This window comes from Pleurotus ostreatus (genome assembly GCF_014466165.1).
Source record: "Pleurotus ostreatus strain PC9 chromosome Unknown scaffold_1, whole genome shotgun sequence".
Classification (NCBI taxonomy): Eukaryota; Fungi; Basidiomycota; class Agaricomycetes; order Agaricales; family Pleurotaceae; genus Pleurotus; species Pleurotus ostreatus.
In genome coordinates this window covers 2,971,861-2,995,446 of record NW_023503156.1, presented here as the reverse complement: position 1 = coordinate 2,995,446, position 23,586 = coordinate 2,971,861, and the positions used below count along the sequence as shown (strand labels likewise).

Genomic DNA, 23,586 nt, shown 5'->3' with positions numbered 1-23,586 from the left:
TATTACGGTGCTTCTCAGCTGTATTTATGCAGCCAACTAGAGTCAAAACTCAGTCGACCTTTATACCCTGTGCCACCATGTACGCTAATTATACGTGCACTCTTAGCAAGAGCGATATAGTCCTGAAACCCTGATACACCCGCCTCTCGATAGGCGTCGTAGTTATCTAGTTGGGCGGAAACCCAAGAACAAGGAGGTTGAGGTACACCCTTGGATATCTGTTGTTCCATGATGTTAATCAGTGGGAGGAAATGGGCGGCCACCTGTAACGTTCTGGGCACTTGCGGATCGTTGGAACGCGGGAGAAGGTTAAGGATGTTGGATACAGAGGGACTGGAGACACTGGAGCTGACAGGTGTCCAGGTGTCCAGAATACGGCCAGGTGCAATGTGGACCGTCGAGGAAAGACTAATCCAGTGTTCACTGCCTCTCACTCCTAGCTCAACGAGACCACTGCGTTGCGCTAAAGCTGCGTATTCACCAAATCTTTCCACGCCCGCTTGGTGGTAGATGAACTTGTTTCTTCTCATCAGCTCGTCCGCAACCCTAGAGCGAGTAGGTTGGGGATCGCCTTCAGTTCTGAATTGATGCAAGATCTCCACGAGCAATATGAAGTAGGAATATACGACGACATTGCCCGACGTGATGACGGGGGGAGATGTCGACAAATGGATGGGGCTATGAGAAGATGGGACAGAAGACCCGGGTGCATTGTGTAGCGTCGAAGCAAGACTGATCCGATGCTCTCTACCCTTGGCCTCCAAATGGACAATACCTCTGCGTTCGGCTGCGGTTGCGTATTCGCCGAATCTTGTTACCCCTGCTTCCTGGTAAGCCAATTTGTTCCTTTTCTTCACTTCCTCTGCAACTTTGGAACGAATAGGATGAAGGTCGCCTTCTGCTCTGAATTGGCGAAGAACTTCCACCAGTAAGGCGAATTGAGGAGGAACTGCGGCATCATCCGAAGTAATGGCAGGAGGAAGTGTCGTCGAACGAGCCTGAGGAGGCGAGATAGGGGGGACAAACGGAGAGGATTGCGCAGATAAATGAGAGGTAGATTTCGATGTCTCATTCTTGAGAGGTGTATCCGGAGAACATTCTTGTGGCCCAGGAGGGGTGTCATGGAGAGTTTGGGCTGGTTGACCGTTCCCAGAGGTGATGGGTGACCAGGACTCAAGGGAGGGAGACTCAGATTGCGAAATGGAAGCAGGTGTGTTGTCCGCATCGACATCTTCTGGTCGTACAGTTTCGTCCGAAGAAGACTGGGCGAACAGCTGAGAGAGAATACCTTCGTATTCGTCACTAACTTCCCACTGTGGACACAAGGAAACCCAAGCCTCGGCGTACAACCCGCCTTGTTCAATCAATGCATATTGTTCGGCGAAAGAAAGATACTCTTGGAAGGTAAGGGCGCCTGCCTGAACAATGACGCCAGCAGAAACAAGCTCACATGCCACGGCGAAGCGTGGTGCACGATGTTGTTTTTGCTGTCGGAGATACACAACCAGCTTCTTGAACGCTTCCACCCGCTCCGGAGCAGCGGTATCATCTGTTGACAAAGGGGGGGCAAAAGAAGGAAGCGGGATGCATGTCGAAGAAGGCAGTAGAGAGGGAGTTACTGCAGGCGGGGGGTTGTTCGGTGATTTTGTCTCTTCCGTCCCTGTCTCGAAGGCTGGGGCCTGGGGAATGTCCGATACGGGCAAGGCATTGGCCTGGGACGGCGTGGGTTGTTCACCTGGCCGATCCCCGGCTCCAGGACCAATCCCATCAGTGGCTACAACGTCGTGCGTCGGTCGCAAAACAGTGGCCAAGTTTTTTGATGCTTGCGTTCGCCGTGTTGAGGTTGATATGTCGCTGCCTATTGCCTGCGTAGGAACACTATCTACGGAGGAAGGAAGGGGAACAACGCTTATCAATGTTGATGAAGTCGATGCCAAGATTGGAGGCTCGTCCAGGGAATTCGGCTCTTCTTTGCATCCCTGGTCCATAGTGCCAGCAGGAGGTTGAAGAATGTCGGAGATGGGCAAGGCATTTGCCCCGCCCGTACGGGAGACCTCCCTTCGCTTATGTGCAAAGCCGGGATCTAAGGGGGGCGTTGAATACAGAGGAATAGAATCATCTTTTGCGATAGGGACGTCGTTGAGGGCAGATGGGATAGGCAAGCAGGGTGGCCTTACTGAGGCGTCTTCAAGTTGATACTCGGACAGAGACGGTGTATCAAATGGTCGCAAAGCTTCTGCTAACAATTCTCGGGTTTGAAAAGGATCAGGGATACCGAGGGGAGGAGTCTGCGTAGCTTTATCGATGTTTAATGGGACCTGCGGATTTCGCTGCTGAGTGCTGTTGTCCTTCTTATGACGATTGGATCCGAAGTTCTTCATCTCTCGTCTCTGAACCGAAGGGGATAGCAAGGCCTCCGTTACAGCTGAGATTGTATTGCTCCGTCTATTGGGGGCTGGCTTCGCTGTCTCTTCAAGGGCTACCGCTTCCTGTCTTTGTCCCAGGGCTTGTTCATCGACCTTGCCCATAATGTCAGCATTCCAATCAAGACAAGCGTTTGCTTGGGCCGTTAAGCTTGGGTGCACTCCACGAGTGTTGAGGGATACTACTACGACACTGTAACGACGCAGACGTAGAACCGAGGCTGCATACGCGAAGTCTCGATCTCCCGAAATAAGGACGATTGTCGCGGGCGCCGGCCGGTCGATGGCATAGGTTAACATATCGACTACGAAGGTAAGTTTCAAACGCGTCCGATGGGCAGAAGCCAGCATTATACATACCGATTATCATCTGGTCCGCGACATTCTTACGGCCATTGTGGGGACAGTCGGTCAGGGAGACCCCTGATGATTGTAGCTCAGACCGCAGACTCAACAACCTGGGCGACATGGCTTGTTCCGAAAGTTCAAGGTATGCTTTGAAGAGCTTGACGCTTCCGAACTTGTGCGCCATACTACGAATGCTCCCAACAACATCATAGCCTGATACGGATGAAGGTCCGTGGCAATTCTCTGGCGCCTGATGAATTCCAATAACAGGGAGTTTACCAAAGAGACTCACCGTAGTCCCAGAAAATAGCGACATCTTGGTTGTCCTGCCGTTCCAACATCAAAGCTTAGAGTTTCGTGGGCTCATCGAAGTTGTGGGTGAGTTTAAAGGGATCGTTGGCGTCAAGCGCTGAGCACGAGGCAGTGATACATCAATCCGAAAACGGCCTGCCATACTGCTTGTGGTTGTCCAGGCATCAATCGATTCCTTGAAAGAAAGGCTCCCCTTCGGCGGTGGAGATGTTGTACACGAAATCGTCGATCAACGGCGTTGAAAGACTCCTGCGTGAAGCGTTTGGAGTTATCGATGGATCAAAGGCCGTCTCAGTGGCTCCAGAGATCACACGAGCCAGCAGCTGTCCTCCAGCTGGGCCAGTCTGAATGCAGTGATTGAGGCTTTACGAGAACGCGCGCAGCTCCCATGGGGTGGAGATATGGCATGTATCTGCGCACCATCATTCATGCGGTGTTGCGGCCTCGTAGGCGATGCAACGCGACTTTTTAGATTCAAGGATCTGAGACGGACTTGAGGCCAAAGAGTTATTCCTTCAAGAACAAGAACCTCGCGGAGCGGCGGAGGAGATGCTGGGTCGGAGGATCGGAATACGATAGCATGAAATGCAAACACCGTCAAACAGAAGAACCCGGTCACGATTCAAGTTTCCTTCAGGCGAGTTATTGAAACACTACCCACCACCTTCACAATGGGCATGCACATTAAGAAACTCAAGGTTAGGCCAAAGAAAAGTGAGTGGATACTGGTCTGCGAAGTGAACGGACTCCTAACGGTGCATGTCAGACGCCACGAACAACCTGTGTGCCCCTCAACTAGCTACGCTTCTTGGCTGCTGGGCTGCGACGGGTGACCTTCATTCAAAAACACAACCGTGCGCAGAGGCTGCAGAAACGCTATTTAGCTGCATGAGGACAGCAGTATGTTTCTGTCCTGCTGAAAGACGCGTGCAAATGATACTACTTCTCCGTTTTACAGCCGATGCAAAAGAAGATGCATAGACCCACCATTAATTACCATCTTGCTAGACTTGGGAAGACGATACAATAGACACTGCACGTATGCTGCTATCTTATGGATATATCGCTACTTGCTTGGGCACGGTTACGGAAACATTGTGAGTTCTTTCCAGTGAGGACGATCACATCACGAAGTCTATTGCTGCGCGGGGCATGTGTATACCATGCCAGATCCTCAACAACGTCCTGGAAAGTGTGCGGCGAGGCTTCCGCGCTGGATTGGTTAGTTGTAGGCGAGTCTTCAGGTGAGATATATATAATCCTTCCAACTCTTCGTCAATCGCCACCATTCGACCATGCAAAGCAAAGACCCCAATTACGACGATGTAGCAATTTTCTGGGATTACGGTTAGTCCCAGAGACTCAACTTGAAGAGGAGCTAACGGCTATTCGTTTAGAGAATTGCCCAGCCTCCTCCAGCACCTCCGGGTATCTGTTAGTAAACCAAATTCGCGAATTAGCCCTCATGTATGGCATCATCAAAATATTCAAGGCATATGTAGAATGTTCCGAACAACTAAGGGCTCAAATACTGCGCTCTGAATTACAATCCTCCGGCGTTTCTTTGACAGACTGTCCGCACATGGGCAAGAAGGATGTCGCAGATAAGATGATGATCGGTATGCTCACTTCGTCTACTATTTGAAGTGAAATAGCTAATTCTCGACGACAGTTGACATGATGATCTATGCCATGGACCACCCTGGCCCTCGGACGATCATAATTATCTCTGGTGACAGAGACTACGCCTACGCCGCCGCCCTTCTGCGCATGAGAAGATTTCAAGTTGTCGTCATCTCAACCTCGGGATCTGGCGTGTCTAACGGGCTGGCTGCGCAAGCATCAGCTTGTTACGACTGGACTACCGACGTCCTTGGCAATGCCAGTGTACCGGATGGCCCTCTCAACAACGCATCGGCACGTTCCAGCAAGGAAGGTGAATTCTGGAGAGCAGCTTCTCCCCTAATGGGCAAATTGCCTACTCCTTCGCCTGAACCCGTGCGTACTGCGTTGCCAAAGGGTACGCGTCCGCGAAGTTCGACATTGTCTAGGTCGGACTCCATTGACGGTACCTTTGTGCCATCAACTCAGCCAGTGCACTTGCGCGCCAGCTCGTCATCGGATTCTTACGTCGCCAACGACCTACGGCAACCACAAAGAAGCATATCGCCTTTCCCCGCCGCTCCGGTCACCGGCCCTGCGGTCACAAGACTCGCTGATGTACCAGACGAAGTGGTGTACAATGCGCCTCGAACCCCTCCTACGTTTATGAGGGCTGTCCCTGTCACCCCTAAACTACCTTCCTCTTTTCTTCCGCAACAGCCGCCTCGCCAAGAGTCTACAGGAGCCAGTGGTATCTCAATCTTATCCACGCCGTCTGTTACTCATAGCGTTTCCGGCGGCGGAAGCCCAGACGAGAAGGGGAAAGGGAAACAGGTTGAACAGACGATTGCCATTCAACCGGTTCTGGAACCCACGCCCACACCCGCGCCTGCCACGCCCGCGCCTGTCCCATCTCCATCTTTTCCTGCTTCGACCGCGCCTGTTACTTACACGTCGACGCCAAAGCCCGCCGTTCCAAGCCCTGCATTGGCTTCATCACGTACAACTACCGCACCACTGGTGGTTTCGAGAGTTCTACCCGAGGCATTTAGAACCCTGGTTAAAGTGCTCAACGTACAAAGGCAAAGGGGAAAGCTGCAGCAACCTCGCTCTGTCGTAGCTTGTGAAGTGATCTCTGCGGACAAGAACGCATACGAGAAGGCGGGAGTGAACAAGTTTGCTCAGTACATCAGCATTGCTGAAAGCAAAGGGATTGTCATGACCGGAGGATTTGGTCCAGATGCCTGGATATCCGTTCGCCCAGAATGGTACAACGTCTGAGCGACGACTCTTGTTCCTGTAAACTATTACGCTGTGCCCATATGTACTGGACTGTACTTGATAGTACTTGCATTTTGCTTCACATGTACCGATGAGACTCCGAAGTGGATGCCGGCGGGAATTGAAAGTCCGACATGCGCCGGTTCCACGTTAGCTACAAGTCAGCGGTCATGCACTCGTATATTCTGAGTGGATAGCTGGCATCCCTCTTTCGCATCGACCTCTACCATGGCTCCCGTCGCAATGAACAAGAACAATTCCGGTCGGTCTCATATACCAGTCTTCAAGGCTACTGCGCCCATTGACTTGGCTCCTTTATCGCAGCCGTGAAACGGATTATGCAGGAGGCAAAGGAGCTCGCTAATGATCCATGCACGGATTACTCGGCAGCGCCCTTGGAGGTGAGTTACGATACCAGCTACGAAGTGCATGTCTTTGACGCGCTGGGGGCTCCGGACAGGATGATATCTTTGTGAGTATCCTAATTTGAGCCGTAAATGGCATGCTCTGAGCTCCTGGATATTAGGAATGGCATTGCACGCTTCGCGGACCGTCAGGGACGGAATTTGAGGGCGGTTTGTATCACTTTCGTATCTTGCTTCCAGCGGAATATCCCTTCCGACCACCATCTATCATGATGTACGGTTCTATTCGTACCTCACTATGAAAGCGAGCTGATGGGAAACACATATAGGCTTACACCTAATGGTCGATTTGAGCTCAACACCAAGGTGAGTAGTGCCCAGGCTAGTTTTGTGAGCGACGCTCATAACCTTGCAGATCTGCATCAGCTTCACCAGCTGTGAGTTCATTGCATCTTGCAAATATGTACCTTTTCGCTAACGTCTCCTAGACCACGAAGAACTCTGGCAACCTGCATGGGGAGTCCGAACAGGTCAGATTTCCTGCCCCACTTCCATCACCCCGTCATCACCCATCTAAACTAAACCCTGATAATAGCTATCATCGGTCTCCAAGGATTCTTCCCCCTCAAAGGACAGGCTGCAGTCGGTGTTGGCTCCATTGAATACCCCTCCACGGAGAGAAAGCGCCTAGCAGCATTGTAAAGTCCTTCATCCGCGTCTAAGCCCATATATCACTCAATCGTCCTTCATAGGTCTCGCGAATGGTGCTGCCCTCATTGCAAGCAGACGACTCTAGAACTCCTCCCGGACCCCGTTATCAAGCCATCCACCAGCGATTCCGCGACATCGTGCAGTTCGGCAAGCCCACCGACCGCCACGACTGCCGAATCTCCGTCAGATCAACCTCCTCCGACAGTCGTCCTCGAGACGAGCCCTGATCCTTCTCCATCAAGCGACGAGACTCCGAACATCGTCCACGAAGTGGGATTAATACCGTCCGGTGGCTCCACAGGCTCTGCGGGTGCTGCAGGACCTACCGCTCCTTCGTTCATCACACACGCGCCCAGAGCTTCTCCTGTCGAGGACGCAACATCGTCAGCAACTGCTCCTGCTACTACTGTGAGGCGCAGTTCGCAGAAGTCGCCGCTTATCCTCGACACAGCCATTTGTGTTTTACTCGTATTGGTCTTCGCCTTGGTGTGCCGCCGCATATTATAGCGACATCATAATGTGTAAGGGACTTTAGCATTGCATTATTCGCTGTAGTTTTCGGAGCCATGTAACACCTTGTACCCACATATTTAATCGTCTGTTTGCTTTGAGATGGCTGCTCAGGAGACGTAGGAGCCACCACGTGAATCGATCCAGTAGTGGCCAAGTGTACGTAGAGTACGTTTACAATATTAACAAAGAGATGGAAGTCGAAACGACGGACTACATGTTTACTTCTTTTTTGCGTCCCTGATACTGAATACCAAAAGATCCTCATCCTCTAGGTTATGGCTAGCAATGGTGGTAGAGTTCGTCAACATCTTCCCAGCATACGACAGCCGAATTCTTGATACAGGCACCGCACTGCCGGTATTCTGCAGGATTCTGTCACGCAAGGTAGACACATATAGATTCAACGGCAGATCTTGAATGGTGATCACGCTGCCGTCCATCTTCCATTCGGGCTTGCTGTCGTCTTTCGGTAGCTGCACCTTGAGTGAAATGGGATGCTAGAGAAATAGGTGAGTTGAGTGAATGAGATCGGGTCACAGGCTTTGGTCGTGCACTCACAGGGTGCATGGCAATCCAATCTGCTTCAGGATACAGCGCACCACCCGGTAATTTGGCAACACGTTGTCTTTTAGCAGGAGGTATGTCGTCTGGATTACCACTTTCCATTTCATCCGCGGACCGTACCATTCCAGTCATTGGCGGACCCATCCTCATGCCAGGAGCCATAACAGGAGGTGGTTGATATCCAAATGGCTGCGCCGCATCCAGGCCCTGGTAGTGCAGAGGAGGAAGCATGACTGGGGGAGGTTGTGTGGGAAATAGTGACGCAGGTTGTGGACCTGATGATACGGTCGCAGCGGTGTAAGCGGGGTTGTTGGCTGATGCTGCTTGAGGGGGCGCAGGTAGTGAAGCAGGTGCAGGTGGCAGCCCGCTTAATGACGGTGGAACAGCTGCAGGTCCTATCCCAGGACCGATCGCATTCATTTCTTGCCTATCACAATGTCAGAAACGGCGAATAGAGACACGAACGCAAAAAACTTACGGGCCGAGACCTTTAGCTCGATGAATAGCTGCAATCTGCTCGTCGAAGTTGACGTTGGTCGAGAATTTGTCCAAAGTGTTTGCTTTCGACGCAGTGTGACCATCCCAGACCACCTTCTCTCGTTCCTTGCGCCTCTCGCGTTCTTCCTCTTCCTCCCTCTTCCGTCTTTCTTCGTCTGCCTCGGCACCGAAGATGTCCACACGTGTACGGGCGAGGTTCTTCAATGAGGATACAACATTGGCTCCACGTTGCAGTTCGGAGGCTTGAGCCTTGCGAGCTTCAAGCGCATCACGCTGCTCCTTCCATCTAGAATCGAGCAACTCGATACGTACGTGCTCCTGATACTCGTCTACAGGAATTTCTTGACCACAAAGAGTACAAGTAGTGACAGCAGCTTTGTTGTTCTTGGCGCCCACTTTGAACGACAGTGTCAGATTGATTTGAACAGGAGAGTGAGGCAGAACTCACGCTTGGGTACGTAGTCCGTCCGAATCTTCATGGGGGCAGCTGGGTTGATACCCTTAGCACGTTCGATTTCCCGAGCCCTCTCTTCGTCCTCGCGCTTCTTCTTCGCCTTCTGCTCATCGGTCTCCTCATCATCGCTTTCCTCCATAGCTGCATCGTCCTGCGCTCCGACACCCGCCCCTCCAACAGCTGCAGCCGCTTCTGCTTCCGCCGCCGCTTGACGAGCACGATGTGCCTCAACCTCTTCAGCCGTGCTCTCCATGATCATGGCCGCCATCCTCTTCTGTGCCATAGTCATATTCTCCACCTCCTGTACGCTCATTGGTGGTGGTAGCTCAGCGTTGGCGTCCGCCATCGTGAACTCGATGGTTTGAACGATGGCGTAGTCGTGCCAGTCGATCTCAGCGAAGGCAACTACAAGGAGTTAGGATCACTGTTACAAATAAAGAGTTCAGACTCACTCCTCTCCGCTTCTTGATCATCCTGCCGCTTCTTATCCTGCTCCCTCTTATTGCGCTCCCATTTAGCATGCCGCTGGGCGACTTCAAGCATTTTCCAGCGCGCGCCTTCTACGGAACGTTCGCGCAACTGTTCCAACATCTCCTTGTCAGGGTAGAGAACCTTTGTGTATTGCTCCACCAACCGATTGAAGTAGCCAAACAATGAGTGGGTGGGACGAAGGAAATCGAATTGATAATTCCTGCCCTCCCGAGCAGAAAGAGAAGCAAGGAAATTTCTACCTCGCCGAGCAGTGAACAACGCAGTCAGTTTCATGACGTCCCTTGGGTAATCGGTCAGTAAAGCAAATACAAATGTTAAATGGACTGGTAACTCACAAGTCAATCGCGCTGATGTTTGGCAGGTCCATTATGAAGTATGCTGGGGGAGGTTCAACGCCATTGTCTATTGGCTCAGGGCGCTCCGTTGCAGCACTATTATCATCCGGTTTCTCCTGAGGTGCGTCGTCCAACGTCTCCCCTCGTATAACCTTCTCCATTCTGTGTCTGTAGTACGCATGGTACGGGTCTGCTGGGTTGAGGAACGAGAATTTTGGATCTGAGCGTTGACCCTCTCGAATTTTGTCCTCGAACTGAGGGGGGTTTGCTGAGCGCGCCACAAATTGCGCGGTGCGGTCGATCACCGCTATATTTCTAGGTTAGGATAACGGCTCCCAGTACAAATCCTTAGCATAGCTTACATTTTATCTCTGGAGGCGGGAGGATTAGACCGCTCGTGAATCGAACTGAGGCTTCTTTGCCGTTCACGTCCCCGTTTCCGTTAACGTGCCCATTCATGGCCGGAGACATCTCGACGTCGACCGTGGCCATTGTTCTGCGTGTCGGCGGTGGTGGTTGATGGAGAAATGGTTGTAGAGGCGTCCTTTGCCAAGGCGGCGGATTTGACTTTGTTTGGCAACCCTTATTGGACAGGCGCCAATTCACTCTCGAGGTCGCGTATTCTTCCACTTCTTCATGTTTGGGGCCTTTCGACCGTCGCATGTCAACCTAGGAGGTCTTCTTTGGTGAGCGGAGGGACCGATTCAATGTGCCGTATCTAACGCACTGTCGCAGGAAAGTCCCTTGGAAGCTCTCACCCACTAGAAAAGCCAATGCCCGCGCACGGCTCAAAAAAGTAGACGCAGTCATCGAGGCGGTCAGAGCGAGTGGAGTGCAGTGCGGCTCTCTGGTACGTATTCTAGCTCGTTTCTATCCCGCAACGCCTCACGCGCCTTCCAGACCCAAGCGTTGCAGCTACCGAAAGAACACGAAATGCCAGCTCGGGATAAATATACGGTGTTCACACCACACGCACGAGGGTACAGGAAGGGCATTCATAAGGTTCCAAAATGGACAAGGGTGAGTCCCATCATCGTCGAACAACTAGATACAGTTACTTACATGCACGCTCTGTTAGCTGACTCTGAGGACCAACCCGAAAGGCTTCTAACTTCACTTCTTTCTTGGCCATATCAGTCAACCATATAATATTATCATACGCATCAGAAGGACTACGTCAAAATAAGACAACCTGCACTTTCCCCTCCTTGATCGCCTTCAATACTTTTGGTTCTCCCAAGACCTGCTTGAAGACCTGATCTCGAGTCTCGGGTATGTCTAATAAGGAACGCTTCTTGGCGTCGTGGTATGTAATATCAAGCATTATGTGAGTGAGTTGCGAGGTCGCCAGAGCATTTTCTGCAATGTGTCTTTGAACATTAGCCGCGCTTTCAAAGGTCAAGTCCACTAACCGTTTTCCAGGAGCTGCCCGAGTCGGCCTGGGGTTCCCACTGCACTGCCTATTTTTGTTCGTTGGAGGTAGGTGACATGCTCCGAGAGTTTAAAATGTTTCGCGAAGAGTTTGGCCACCTCGCCGCCCTTCTCTCCGCGCAGCTTCTTGTCCTTGAGCACCCGAGTAACGTCTGCTACCCGGAGGGCTGCGCCAGCAACGAATATCAACGTCGGCGACCCGTTGGATTTCGATTTCTGTCCGAGTCGAGTGTGGAGGGTAGGCAAGGCTGCAATGATTGTACTTGAGACATGGGTGGGAGGCTGGATAAAGACATGGTGAAATACCTTGGCATATGAAGTCCACCAGGTTGTCGAGGGACCTAGGGCCAGTCCAAGACCTGGTGTCGCTCACAGCTGAAGCTGTCTAGACGTTAATTCGTGAATATCTCTAGTCGAAGCAGACAAATGGATATACCTGGTATTCGCATATCATCCAGTTCTATGGAGGTCATCTTGGAAAATGATTTAGCTTGCATGTCTGCAAGATTTTGCGCCAGTTCTTCAGGGCTACTGCATGTCACAGACCGAGTCTCTGCACCTTCCGAATCAGTGGCTACAAGCTTGCGCCGCTGGTTGTGGCAGGTGTTGAGTACGGGATCGTGGATAACGGCCTTGGTAGACGCACCTTGAGTTTCTTCTCCTTCACCTTCTCTTTACGTTTTCTCTTCCTCTCTTCCTTTGCCTCATCTCGTTCAATATTTTCGACGGCGTCAACACCATGGCCCTCCTCTTCATCCACATCTTGAGATACAATAGCAATGTCCACTACGTCGCCGTCTTGGTCTTCATCGGCAGATAACGCAGCGGTATCGTCAAAGACGAAGTCATCCTCCAGATCATCCCCTCCTTGCTTCATGAGTGGAAGTTTTGACTTCAAGTTAGACGACTGGTACGAACAAATTTAGTGATCAAGCGCCCATATCGCTAAATAAGCATACATGGGCGTCTAGCTTTTCTCGTTCATGCGACGATCTATTTAAGACCATGCGTCGTGCGACCCGGTCGCATGTATCTTGTGTTCACTCTCTCAAGACCGCCTGGAGGGGACAGGTACAAGGCGTCTCACTGGTACACGCTCTGATCTTGCTCCTGGCTCTTTGCCTCCTTTTCTTCGCGTTCAGGCGGTCAAATGGCTCAAAATCAAGTCACCAGATAACGGCTACAATGATAACGGTTTTTCGCACAATTCGCAAGCGATGGGATACGACTAAACGCTGGACTAAAGGCCCTTCAGCACGGGGGGACCTCCCCCAGGCTTTACCTCCGTTTGAGGAGACACTAGTGGTGCAGACCGAGGACCCTCCACTCGCCAAAGGAAAGAAGAAAAAGCGTACACGAGGGCGGGGTCGTGGCCGGAGGCAGAAAGCCACCCCCTCGGCACCTGCAATGGTACCAGAAACGTATAAATCGGCACAACCCTTCGACGCATTCCTCGTGCTTGACGTTGAGGCCACTTGTCAGCAAGGCAGCAGCTTTGATTATCCGAATGAAATCATCGTGAGCTTCCACTTCCGTCATTTGAGATCCACAGCCGTTGACATTCCCTCAAGGAACTCCCCGTTACCCTCGTGCGCTGGACAGATAAGATAGACGGCAAGGCTAGCCAATTGGAAGTAGTGGACGAATTCCATAGCTTCGTGAAACCAACATGGCGACCAACTTTATCTGAGTTTTGTACGCAGCTCACAGGCATTACTCAAGTCGGTACATTTGCACCCCTAATAATTCCCCCGTCAATTCACGGCCTATAGGATATTGTTGATGCCGCACCAGATTTCCCCGTTGCGCTTGCCTCCCTGCGGCAATTCTTAGTGAAACATGAGTTGATTGATTCAGAGACCGAGGAGCCGTTGATGCGCTTCTGCTGGTGTACCGACGGCCCCCACGATATCCGAGACTTCTTTGTGAAGCAGTGCTTCATATCCAAGGTATCTACCTTTCACATCTTTGCATGCTTGTGCCTGCTTCGTGACGCGGGGCCGCGTAGGTGGAAATGCCACAATGGATGAGAACAGACGTGATGGATGTCCGGTCAACTGTGGTGCATTGGTTGGCTTCCCAGGCTGGCAAGAAACCCATAACCCCCGCTACCAAGGTATGCCGTTTTGTAGACCAATAACCGTACCCTACCTCACCTCGCAAGAAATTCCAGGCTCATTTCGGCGTGAAACGTCCACTAAATATAACGCTTCAACTCGAGGCCCTCGGGCTACCCCCGTTTGAAGGACGCCAACATTGTGGAATGCATGTAAGTATCTCCTTGTGAGGGGTGACCCAGCTCATTGGCAACCCAAAACATTGGACAATCCGGATAACGAATCATGCTCCTTTAGGACGCGCGCAATGTAGCCAGGATTGTCACCGAGCTCGCGAGAAAAGGTATCCGGTTACAGCCAAACACGCCAGTACATCCCCACCGCCGATGGGTATGGATGGGGCATTCGGGCCAGATTCTTGATCTGTATAGATAATTGTACTGCGTCGGGATGATGGCATCTTACCTCGACTCAACTTGTCTGGTCAATCGTGATGCCCCAAATCTGATGTAGTTCAAGCCGAGTGCTTATGCTCCTCGGCCAGCCGCAATGATGTGGCAAGACATGTGCCTACGTCGTATCTTTTCATGTTGTAAATTTGGTGCAGAATGGCGGAATGGACGTCGTCATCCCAGTGTCTGTCTACATACATACTCCATGTAGGAGAATAGCATTACACGATATGTTGTCCCCTCTCACGAAATGCCCCGGCTCCTCCGGGCTCCTATTTGCCTATTTGCTTCCCCGGGCGATAAGCAATCAATCTATAGATCATACTACTTATACCCCGAGCTATGAGAATAATGTTATATACAAGGATGTGATAAACAAAAAATGCAGTCTATATGTTCCGATGCACGAGAATTACATTGTGTCGTATTCCCCCGGCTGAATTAGAGATATATATAAGTGTGTCTGTGTGCGCGTGATGAAGGCCGTGTTCTAACTGCGCCGCTTCCCTCCCAGTACATCGTGGATACACGGTTAAACATTCCGAATGAATAATTGAGTATTGATCGGAATTACTGTCCCTCGATGTTAGCCTATACCAAGCCGCAGGATAAAAAGTACGCACAAAGTCCCACAGGGTACCGAAAGCGGGTATACCAGCTTCTTTGCAGCCCTCCATGATCTCTGAGTTTCCAATGTAATTGGATGTGATGAAGACGACTGTAGATGAATGTTTAGCCAGAAGATCATTGAAGCTAAAAATACGAGCCGTACCCTCCGCGTTCCAGTAATGATATACCTCCTTGAGAATCTTCATGGTATCTGGGCGGCCGCCACGCTTCTTACTGTCCCATAGGAGCAACCGCTCAGGACCAATGTGTCGGTGAATGAGACTACTGATCGTTGGACCGAAAGTTTTCTCTTGATCAGAACCTGTGTTGATGTTGCAATCAGGAAAATTCCAAGTGCGGAAACGTTGTAAATACCTATCCAGATGAGGTACCTGTTCCGACCGTCAGCTTATCTGTCGGCTAGATCCAGTATACGACAGAACATACCAGTATGGGGATTGTAGACATGTAGAAAGTGCGGCGCCGAGCCCTGTTCCTGTGCAGATACGTATTCCTCGGCGGTAAAGAGTAGACGTGTTCGAGACACCCGCAAACTACGGCGCGGGAAAAATTAAGCACGATGAAAGACAAAGGTCGAGCGGTGAGAAATCACCTTTAGCTCTCGTGTCCATAGCGTCTTTGGCGGATCATTCACCAAACTGCGCGTGAAGTCGCCTGAAACGAATTGAGCTAAGCGACGTCACTGCGGGAGGGATGCTCACCTTGTACGCCACAAATCATATAATGATATTTCGCATGAGTTCCTTCACTAGTGACATTCACTGTGAGATGTGAATAAGAGTAAGAATAGGGCAAACTCACGATATGATACCAAAGGCGTGATACTCCATGATGGACGAACGGCTGATGCGCCCCAGAAGTCCTTGCTGCATTCCCCTTCTGAAACGCACGATTGCGACCTTTGGTGATGGCTGAAACCGACGCCGTTAATTTGATTTGTCTGGCCGGTGGAGTAGGAGACACTCACCAACTCAATATCCACGGGTACCTCACGGACACATATCCAGGGGAGGGCGATGCTGCAAATGGGAGGCGCTCAGTCTAATCGAGACAAGATCAAAGGCTAGAACGTACAAGACAGTCATACCACAAGTAAACCAGACTGAAAAGGGTCGTCAGAAAGTGATCTTACGTCCCAAAAACATTTTTCTTACAATCTTGTTGTCTTACTAGATGCACGCCGCTGAGGTTCCAGGTCCTTGTGTCTGGGTTATAGGTGTCGCCGAGAATGACAAAAGCCCAAGTGAACATTAGGCCGATCCATCCTACGAAGCGATGGTGCCGCTCGAACACACTGCCGATGAAGTATTTATAGATAAACGGTGGAAGTTCCTGACCGACGATTGACTTACTTGTGGTGCGTGTTTCGAACCCACGGGAAAGCACTCAAAGCTGAGATCATGACGGCCAAGTTTGTGACGACGCCCATGACCAGTACAGCATCGTGATTGACATCGTGGTGGCGGAAATTATTGATGACCTTCAGGAGCAGCCAAAGGACTCCTGATAACGCACAACCACTATGGATTCCTCCGAGATGCTGGAGGTTTGTAGACGTTAAGGATAACGCTCCGAGTGCTCATAGATTGATTCTCACCTGCAGGACTGAGGTACATCCCAAGCGCCACCATAAAGGGGTCCACTGTGCAAGCACATGTCAGATGGTCCGTACCAAGAAGTAAAGAGGGACCCTAACCTTGGCAAAGAAAGTGTTCACAAACCAATAAAGGATACGACCGAAAATTTCGTTGCGCATAAGGATGGCGAAGTTGAAGTTCCCGACAACCATGGCGCCAGAGTATTTAACCGCATACGGAAAGTGACCGGATGCGGCGAGACCAAGCCCAATCATGTTCAATCCGAAAGTCAAGCAGAAGAATTTACTATGAAACAGTGTAGTGTTGATCAGTGCGACGGTATCGCAAAGACGCGCCCACCCCGTACCGATATGTGTTGAACCAAATCTTGAACTTGATCCAATTAGACACCTGCTTCTTGGGCTTCGGCGTGGGCTTCGTAGACGGTTGCGACTCTTTCTTTAGTGATGGTAAATGATCGGCGGGATTGACTGCTACGACTGTGAGGTCCTTCTTCTCGTCGACAGGGAAGTCGGGCGTCGCTTTGGAAGTCGGGATAACCTCAAGCGTCCCCTTTTCTACATCACCGTATGCCGGGACGTTCTCTTTGGCTGGAGAAGACATGACAGACGTTGAGAGCACAAGGCCTTGGTAGGTCAGAGTGGGGTGCAGACATTAGGACCGCCAAGTGCCCTTCTTATCCATTCCTGTGGGACCCCTGCTTTGCGCCCGATATGTGCTGAGAAAAGTTGACTCTGTTGGATCACCCACGATAAAGGAACGCATAAGGATATTCAGCGTCCGATACTGTGGCAGAGTGGATAAAATCGCAGGAGTGGTAACCGACATGTTCGGTTGGTGCAACGCCGGTTTCCCGGCGTTCGACGCCCGTCTTCCGTGTAAACAATGTTTCACCATAACACCACAGATGCAGTCTATTACGGCCCTTGTACAGACTAAATGCGCGTCTGTTCAGAGGTCGCAGTAGGATTGTGAACGTAAAGCCCGATACCAGATCTAAGTGCTTCCCATTTCTGGGAAGGCACGGATGCCCCATTAGCGCAGCGAATCGGTGACTCCTCGTTGGAATTCTTGAAGATATCGAAAATGAGGAATTAGGCTCTCAGGATCGACGAAGATATTGTGCAAAGGGAGATACGGAGCGACGAGTACACCATTGCGCTGGGCCTATGTTCGCAGCAGGTTCGGATATCCTGTACAATCTCTGACAGGTTCTTGGGTTGTACGCCCATAGTTTCGGATTCTAGGTGATAAAAATAGCCTGGGATACTGATCACATACCGTGGATGGGTCGAAAGGCACACTGGCATCCTGTGGCATCATGGCGATAGAGCCAGATACAGCCTTGAGAACTTGGCCGAAGGATATTGACCTGTCACGTAAATGATCGATCCTCGAGTCAAATATCATAAATCCGGGTCACACTGATGTCACGAGCATACTGTCACAATTTAACAAGAAATAAATTAGATATACCATCCAGCGGTCGCACATACTGGGGTTGTCCTCGGTCTAATCCTCTTCGGTAAACTTGCGAAGGTCACCGAGTAGACGCGACACCTCTTGCTTGAACATACATATATCATTGCTGTTCTTCATGATGGCCCGAACAGTTTCTTCCTTCAGCCGTGCAACCTTCTCAATCTGTTCCCGGTAACTGGTATCAAAATTAGTGACAAATCAAGGAAATGCATATTAAAGGAAATACTAACTCGAATTGGAGGGCTTGGAGTCGTGATTTGACACCCATTCCGTTGGCTAGAGCCGCTGTTCTGGCATGGGCTAGCTCCCTTTCCAGTCTGGCCGCCTCCGCATTACTAACTAAAGCCTCCTGCTGCGCTGCCTATAACCCGAGATAACGGTTACCACTCATACGAGTCCACCACATGTCAAGTAAATCCTTACCTCCCGTAGATCATCAGCCTGTTCATTCAATCCAACGACCTTCTTCTCCAGCTCCTCGATTTCTTGATCCACGTTCTCGCAGTCGACCGTCAATTGGTCGAGCTCGTTGTCCACTTTGATTCGTTCACTCTCTACTTCTGCACGCTCCCCGCGCTTCATTTCGGCAATCGTACTAAGGGTCGGCTTGATCACTTTTCGTATGTCGGCTCCGTTCAAAAGTTGCAGGTGATTGGAAGCACCGGTATTGATTTCCAATGTCAGGTCGATGTCGTGCAATGGGACTGGGAGTGGGGGAAACAGTTCTAGCTTAGAAAGTAGATTAGTGTATGAATCAAGAGCTTCTTCGGCGGCCGCTGCTCGATTAGTGACATTGACCTCCAGGCTCATCACTGTTCGGCGCGTTTCTTCAATCTTCTGCTTGAGGTCTTCCAAATTTCGGGAGAGTGTCTCGTGCTCAGTGTTCATCCGAATAACTTCCTCCGGACTGAGATTCTGGGTCTTCACTATCTCTGCAAGCCTCGTCTGGTCTGAAGCAAGTTGCTGGAGGTGTGCGTCTTAAAAGTATAAGCAGTCAGAATGGAATCAAACGCGCAGTGAACATTAGATAAACCTCGTAAGGCTAGCTCCGCCTTCTCGGAAGCAATCGTGTCAACCAACTTCTTCTTGCGACCTTCATACTGATGAAGGATCTTTTGGAATTTCTCGCTGTCCCCACGGAGTAGTTCATTCTCATTCTGTAGCTTTGCTACGGGGGCCTAAGATGCGAAGTGAGGCCGGCGTGCTGCATAGGGAGGCGAAGGGCGTACAGCTGAAGATTCCAATCGATGAAGTTCCATCTTAAGTTCGTTCAATTGATTCGTCTGCTCCTCTAGGTCACGTTGAACCCTTTCATTCTTCTTAGCTAGTTTCAGAGTGTAAAACATCCGCTCGATGGTTTAGAGAGGATAACAAGACCCACCGAACCGATCCTCTAACGCCTGCTTAGCTTCCGGAAATTCATCTGATCCATCCAACCAAACAAGGTATGAATGTGTATAATACTCGAATGCTAAAGTGAGGTGATCACAGGGCTGGTCGAACTCCTCTGGCACATCGGCAGCAAATTGGAGCGTCGGATGACCACTGGAAAGATATTCATCCCGAGCCTAAAATAAGATCATGTACCCGGTGACAACGGTAGAGCGATCAACCTTACCTTACATACTTCCACCAGCCAGTGGAGAACACCGAGGAGTGATGGCCATGAATGCATGCTGGCAGGGGCCGCCAGCCACTTATTGTCAATTTGGTGAGCGTAAGGGTACTTTAATGATTTAAGGGCTGGAACGAATTGCTCCTCGAATCTCGCATTCTCGTTCAACGGATGGCATGGGTCCAGAGTCAGCAAGAGGTATGTGAATATTGCCCGATAGTCCTTCCCCTGTATGTTGGTAAGGGTTCCCATTGAGATGTCGAAATCATCGCCTTGAAGATAACTCAGAATGTCTTGTCTCATTTTCGATTGGTATTGTCGGTCACGGAGTGGCCGAGGGTCCTTTGACGTCTGGTTACCGCTAGGAGCGGACTGTTGTGAGCCACCCGCCCATATTGATGTTCTTCTTGTGCTACTGTAATTCGGATCGCGTATGAGATTATGCCGTCTTAAGGGCGCATCGCCGTGTTCTGGACATGGCCTGCGGAGGGCGAGAAACACAAACCTGTGCAATGGAGTCCGTGCGGGCTGTTGAGACCCCCCACCCCATGCTGATCCCCGGAGGGTGCTACTGTAATGCAAAGACAGAGGATAAGTCAGTGCTGTGGCTTCACGATAAACGCGTCGAATCAACCCTCTCGGAGTGCCAACACGAGATCAGACAAAGATACTGACTTGTGCAGTGGCGTCCTTCCATAATTTATCGTCGATCTCCTGGCTGAGGATGGTGGCTTCAACATAGTGGTATAACGAAAGAATGTCGGTGACTACCAATCGTGCCACTAAACAACAGCACGTGATGTGACAGGTCGCGTCTATCTTGGGCAATTAGGGGTAAGGTTATCCCAGAATCATTCGTCGAAGAATCTGGCGCAAGAATGTGATGGCGTATGTGGGGATACGTTATCCAAACGCTTGCTCTATCTGAATTCATAATACAATTAGTCGATCGGCCTTTCTTCCACCCCATGTGTGTCCTTCAAGTTGCCTTCAGACTAGATCAGTTAAGTAGCACAAGACGCGGCCTGGTCTTCGCTGATAAGTAATTCCTTCGTGCGAGGGCAAGGCGAGATACGAGTATCCGGAGCACTTACAAAGTAGTGCAATAGGTGATCCACATATCAGCAGCGGGAAAATGGCTGGAATTGAAACTGCCAGCACGTATAAAGAAAGTCATTCGGGAGATTTCCTTGGACAGCATGGAATGCATCATACATTGGTTGGCAGATGACACCGCCGACTGTGCACACTCTTCGCTCACCATATGGGCCAGGATGTGAGTTTGCTGGAAACATGGGGAATGGTACCTGACAGCGCGAGGCGAGCGCAACTACGAATTGCGCCATGCCGCATTCATTCCTCACGAACAACAACTAAACGAGGCTCCAGTCGAAATATAGATTCGGCCATACGCGTATGGCGATCACCAACTCTTTCTCTAAGATTGCACCCATCATGATGAATATACATTCAGTGGGCAAAGGGTCGTACCCTACATGAGTGTGCTGCAAACCCTAGTGGAGAGTGCTATCAGTCTGGTGGAATCTGCCTGATAACATGAGAGAAATACACTGGATCTAGCCAGAGAGGCCACGGGGGACGTTTTTGTAGGATCCAAATTCCCTGCCCCCAATGTCTTCTTGCGGCGTGTCCATAATTATGCGAACAAGCCATAGTCTACGATACGAAACGATCGAATCATGTTCTCGAAGTCAGATTTCGCTGCCCTCCATCCTTCTTCTCCCACCGCTCCTCCATCCTGAGAAGATACAGGCACATTGAAGGTGACAACCAAGTCTGCGTTTTTGGTCTCCACGCGGAATAGACTCATGAGAATGCGAACATCGTCGGCTGCTGATTGATTGAACTTCGGCACCTTCTGGGAACCAGTGAGTACGATGGCCGAGGGGGTGTTGTCTCCCCGGTCGTTAGGAATGATAACGATGCTGTCACTCTGGCTGCTCTCTGCGGAGTTATCGTGGGCGAGCGAGTCAAAGTGAAATCTAGAGGCGACGTTAACGCACACGTCGAACGCGGATGTTTCAATAACTGACCTCACGGCATCAGTATTATCTGTGGCCTCGACCCGCTCCAGGATCTCCACTATAACACTGATACCCGATTGTGGATATAGGAAAACTTCCTGCGTGTCTGGAATCTGACGCAGATCTCTGCGAGCATTTCAGGACGTAGACGGCGAGTGAGGGATACTTGCTCGTACGAGGCATCGATGAGCGTTGTTGGCAATTTCGCCTTGATCGCTCCTCCGAAGAGGTCTCTTTCCGAAGACGGTACTTCCTGCTGCATACTGCACGACTAGGTCGTATGATACCGCCACACGGTGATGTTTTGAAGAAGTTGTTAAATTAAAATAAGCTGCTGAGGGTCGCGCGATATTCAAGTAATCGAATAGGTGTATTGCGTTTGACCAGTGGGACTCCAGCAAACACATGAGGAAAAAGATACACAGCATGCAGAAACAATCTACGTAGTCACGTGTCACTAAACCCCCGTACCGCCTAGATTGCCCAAATCTAACAGAAGTGAAGATGGCCGAGGGTCAGCAATCCGGCAGGTAATGCGAATTAGTCTGAGCGCCAAAAGCTCTCCTGCGTGGAATGTCCCTTCGTCGAGTACCACAGGCCTGTGGTTTGGCCACGGTATTTCACAGCGTGCAGGATAACATATTGTTGCTAACATTACATATCCAATATGTGGAGTAATTGTGCAATAATCATTCAATATAGAGTCGTGTAATATGTGATAAATATTTACTCACAATGAGAGGTTTAAGTCAGTTGAGGATAATACTGCCGTTGCTATCTCATACTCATTACATATTGGTCACACTCGAGATAACTGGGTATGACATGCTTAACTGAGATATTCTTCAGATAGCAATCAAAATGATACCGCAGATAATATCTGATCCTGCACCCAGTGAATTTGTAGAGCCGGCCTCAGGCGACACCCATTCGGGGCGTGCCCAGGCGTTCCTGTGCGCGGCACTGCATAGTATACTTGTAGACATAAAAGGAAGCTATCTGAAAAAGGCAATTTCTCAACGTCCAACAGTGACCGTTCTTGCGCAATGTACTGCAAAGTTAATCCAGTCTTTCGTGTAGACGTTCTGACCGGTGCCGCTGCACACAGACACTCTAAAAAGTTTTACTCAAGCGAGAGGGATGAACCGTCTCGCCGCCTTGAAATGAAGCTAGAAACTAAGTATTACGGTATACATAACGGATCGCGACGATGGGGCGCTCTCAGCAACGAGCCCGCAGTCGTTATATTTATAGAGGGCTGAGTCACGATGAGCAGTGAGTCATTCTTGTGATACAATAAGTAGGTTGTACTAACTCCTTCCCTGAACATCAAGCGGAACCCTCATCAAAGCATAGTCCAATATGGCCAACGAACGCGAGCCTGAGATCGTCTTGTACGACCTAGCTTGCACCAAGAACATCTGCTTCTCGCCTGTAGTATGGATTATCCGCCTCATGCTCAACTATAAGCAAGTTCCATACAAGACCACCTTTCTCGAGTTCCCAGACATTGAACCTACTTTGAAGGGACTGTGAGTTCTCTATAATGTTCTGTCGCGTAGAGAAGTCGTCTGAATCGAATTCCTCCAGTGGCTTGCTATCCCATGACTGTACGTCGAAGCACAAATATACGGTCCCCACCATCCATCACGTACGGACTAATACATACATAATGGACTCGCTACGCATCGCGCAGTTCATCGAGGCGACCTACCCCGACCCGCCGGTACCTCTAACCTCAGAGCTGGGAAGCGAAATCGTGGCAAAAGCCCGCTGCGCGCTTAGCCCTGCCTTCCGTACTTCACTCATGCCGCGTGAAATCAACATCCTGTCGCCTCGCTCGCAGGAGTACTTCCGGCGTACACGCGAGGCCTCGCTTGGCCATCCGCTCGAGGACCTGCTCGTCCCGGAGAAGGAGGAACAAGCCTGGGAGGCGGTAGCGGACGCTATGCGGGCCTTGGGCGAGTTGATGCTCACGAACAAGGCGGAAGGACCGTTCGTGCTGGGCGCGTCGCCGGGCTACACCGACTTCTTTATTACTGGGTCCCTCCAGACAGCCAGAGAGATAGATGAGGCGGTGTTCCAGAGATGCATCAAGTATCCTGGTTTCAAAGAGGTCTACGAGGCTTGTCTGCCCTACATGGAGAAAAGGGATTAATGATCGAGCGAATAATATCACGCCTCCAACTCACCGTTGGGGAGGGAGAAATCGACGAAGAAGAATATATGGATATATGAGTATTGTATAGTATCAAACACTAGAGAACACAGTCTCAATATAAGACGTTTGTGACCGATTTTCCAAACGCCATTTGCCAGTCCGTGTTGTTGTCTTCGGACACCAATACCAAGAGATTGCGTCGCATCGAAGCTCTACA

The 23,586-nt window shown here is 50.5% G+C and overlaps 11 protein-coding genes across 11 annotated transcripts; 5 read left to right on the top strand and 6 right to left on the bottom strand.

Moving 5' to 3' along the window:
- Positions 1-14: 14 nt before the first annotated feature.
- PC9H_001102 (uncharacterized protein) lies at positions 15-3,112 on the bottom strand (the record flags this gene model as incomplete). Its single annotated transcript, XM_036770753.1, has 3 exons — positions 15-2,728; positions 2,784-3,014; positions 3,064-3,112. 3 exons carry the CDS (start codon positions 3,110-3,112, stop codon positions 15-17), a joined length of 2,994 nt encoding a protein of 997 aa, XP_036636598.1.
- A 1,266-nt stretch (positions 3,113-4,378) lies between these two features.
- Positions 4,379-5,966, top strand: PC9H_001101 (uncharacterized protein; the record flags this gene model as incomplete). The annotated part of the gene is made up of 3 exons (XM_036770752.1): positions 4,379-4,430; positions 4,481-4,702; positions 4,756-5,966. 3 exons carry the CDS (start codon positions 4,379-4,381, stop codon positions 5,964-5,966), a joined length of 1,485 nt encoding a protein of 494 aa, XP_036636597.1.
- A 228-nt stretch (positions 5,967-6,194) lies between these two features.
- PC9H_001100 (uncharacterized protein) lies at positions 6,195-7,549 on the top strand (the record flags this gene model as incomplete). The annotated part of the gene is made up of 9 exons (XM_036770751.1): positions 6,195-6,228; positions 6,291-6,367; positions 6,427-6,438; positions 6,493-6,605; positions 6,661-6,697; positions 6,747-6,768; positions 6,820-6,861; positions 6,927-7,029; positions 7,084-7,549. 9 exons carry the CDS (start codon positions 6,195-6,197, stop codon positions 7,547-7,549), a joined length of 906 nt encoding a protein of 301 aa, XP_036636596.1.
- A 224-nt stretch (positions 7,550-7,773) lies between these two features.
- Positions 7,774-10,390, bottom strand: PRP21 (SF3a splicing factor complex subunit; the record flags this gene model as incomplete). The annotated part of the gene is made up of 7 exons (XM_036770750.1): positions 7,774-8,052; positions 8,114-8,546; positions 8,598-9,012; positions 9,066-9,476; positions 9,524-9,843; positions 9,899-10,205; positions 10,261-10,390. 7 exons carry the CDS (start codon positions 10,388-10,390, stop codon positions 7,774-7,776), a joined length of 2,295 nt encoding a protein of 764 aa, XP_036636595.1.
- A 144-nt stretch (positions 10,391-10,534) lies between these two features.
- On the top strand, positions 10,535-11,009 carry PC9H_001098 (uncharacterized protein; the record flags this gene model as incomplete). The annotated part of the gene is made up of 4 exons (XM_036770749.1): positions 10,535-10,584; positions 10,634-10,748; positions 10,799-10,918; positions 10,977-11,009. The coding sequence occupies 4 exons, from the start codon at positions 10,535-10,537 to the stop codon at positions 11,007-11,009; spliced, it is 318 nt and encodes a 105-aa protein (XP_036636594.1).
- A 66-nt stretch (positions 11,010-11,075) lies between these two features.
- On the bottom strand, positions 11,076-12,206 carry PC9H_001097 (uncharacterized protein; the record flags this gene model as incomplete). The annotated part of the gene is made up of 5 exons (XM_036770748.1): positions 11,076-11,257; positions 11,311-11,577; positions 11,636-11,710; positions 11,766-11,919; positions 11,976-12,206. 5 exons carry the CDS (start codon positions 12,204-12,206, stop codon positions 11,076-11,078), a joined length of 909 nt encoding a protein of 302 aa, XP_036636593.1.
- A 308-nt stretch (positions 12,207-12,514) lies between these two features.
- Positions 12,515-13,821, top strand: PC9H_001096 (uncharacterized protein; the record flags this gene model as incomplete). Its single annotated transcript, XM_036770747.1, has 6 exons — positions 12,515-12,847; positions 12,901-13,050; positions 13,102-13,278; positions 13,338-13,445; positions 13,503-13,598; positions 13,684-13,821. 6 exons carry the CDS (start codon positions 12,515-12,517, stop codon positions 13,819-13,821), a joined length of 1,002 nt encoding a protein of 333 aa, XP_036636592.1.
- A 587-nt stretch (positions 13,822-14,408) lies between these two features.
- PC9H_001095 (uncharacterized protein) lies at positions 14,409-16,669 on the bottom strand (the record flags this gene model as incomplete). Its single annotated transcript, XM_036770746.1, has 15 exons — positions 14,409-14,411; positions 14,462-14,556; positions 14,611-14,769; positions 14,823-14,839; positions 14,895-15,001; positions 15,061-15,122; positions 15,170-15,216; positions 15,270-15,379; positions 15,436-15,487; positions 15,543-15,570; positions 15,623-15,762; positions 15,821-16,008; positions 16,066-16,110; positions 16,165-16,351; positions 16,413-16,669. The coding sequence occupies 15 exons, from the start codon at positions 16,667-16,669 to the stop codon at positions 14,409-14,411; spliced, it is 1,497 nt and encodes a 498-aa protein (XP_036636591.1).
- Positions 16,670-17,578: 909 nt separating this feature from the next.
- NDC80 (kinetochore-associated Ndc80 complex subunit ndc80) lies at positions 17,579-19,466 on the bottom strand (the record flags this gene model as incomplete). Its single annotated transcript, XM_036770745.1, has 7 exons — positions 17,579-17,723; positions 17,779-17,909; positions 17,972-18,525; positions 18,582-18,726; positions 18,778-18,872; positions 18,930-19,116; positions 19,167-19,466. The coding sequence occupies 7 exons, from the start codon at positions 19,464-19,466 to the stop codon at positions 17,579-17,581; spliced, it is 1,557 nt and encodes a 518-aa protein (XP_036636590.1).
- Positions 19,467-20,820: 1,354 nt separating this feature from the next.
- On the bottom strand, positions 20,821-21,470 carry PC9H_001093 (uncharacterized protein; the record flags this gene model as incomplete). The annotated part of the gene is made up of 3 exons (XM_036770744.1): positions 20,821-21,166; positions 21,218-21,334; positions 21,385-21,470. The coding sequence occupies 3 exons, from the start codon at positions 21,468-21,470 to the stop codon at positions 20,821-20,823; spliced, it is 549 nt and encodes a 182-aa protein (XP_036636589.1).
- A 1,100-nt stretch (positions 21,471-22,570) lies between these two features.
- On the top strand, positions 22,571-23,366 carry PC9H_001092 (uncharacterized protein; the record flags this gene model as incomplete). Its single annotated transcript, XM_036770743.1, has 2 exons — positions 22,571-22,740; positions 22,799-23,366. 2 exons carry the CDS (start codon positions 22,571-22,573, stop codon positions 23,364-23,366), a joined length of 738 nt encoding a protein of 245 aa, XP_036636588.1.
- Between the last annotated feature and the right edge of the window lie 220 nt (positions 23,367-23,586).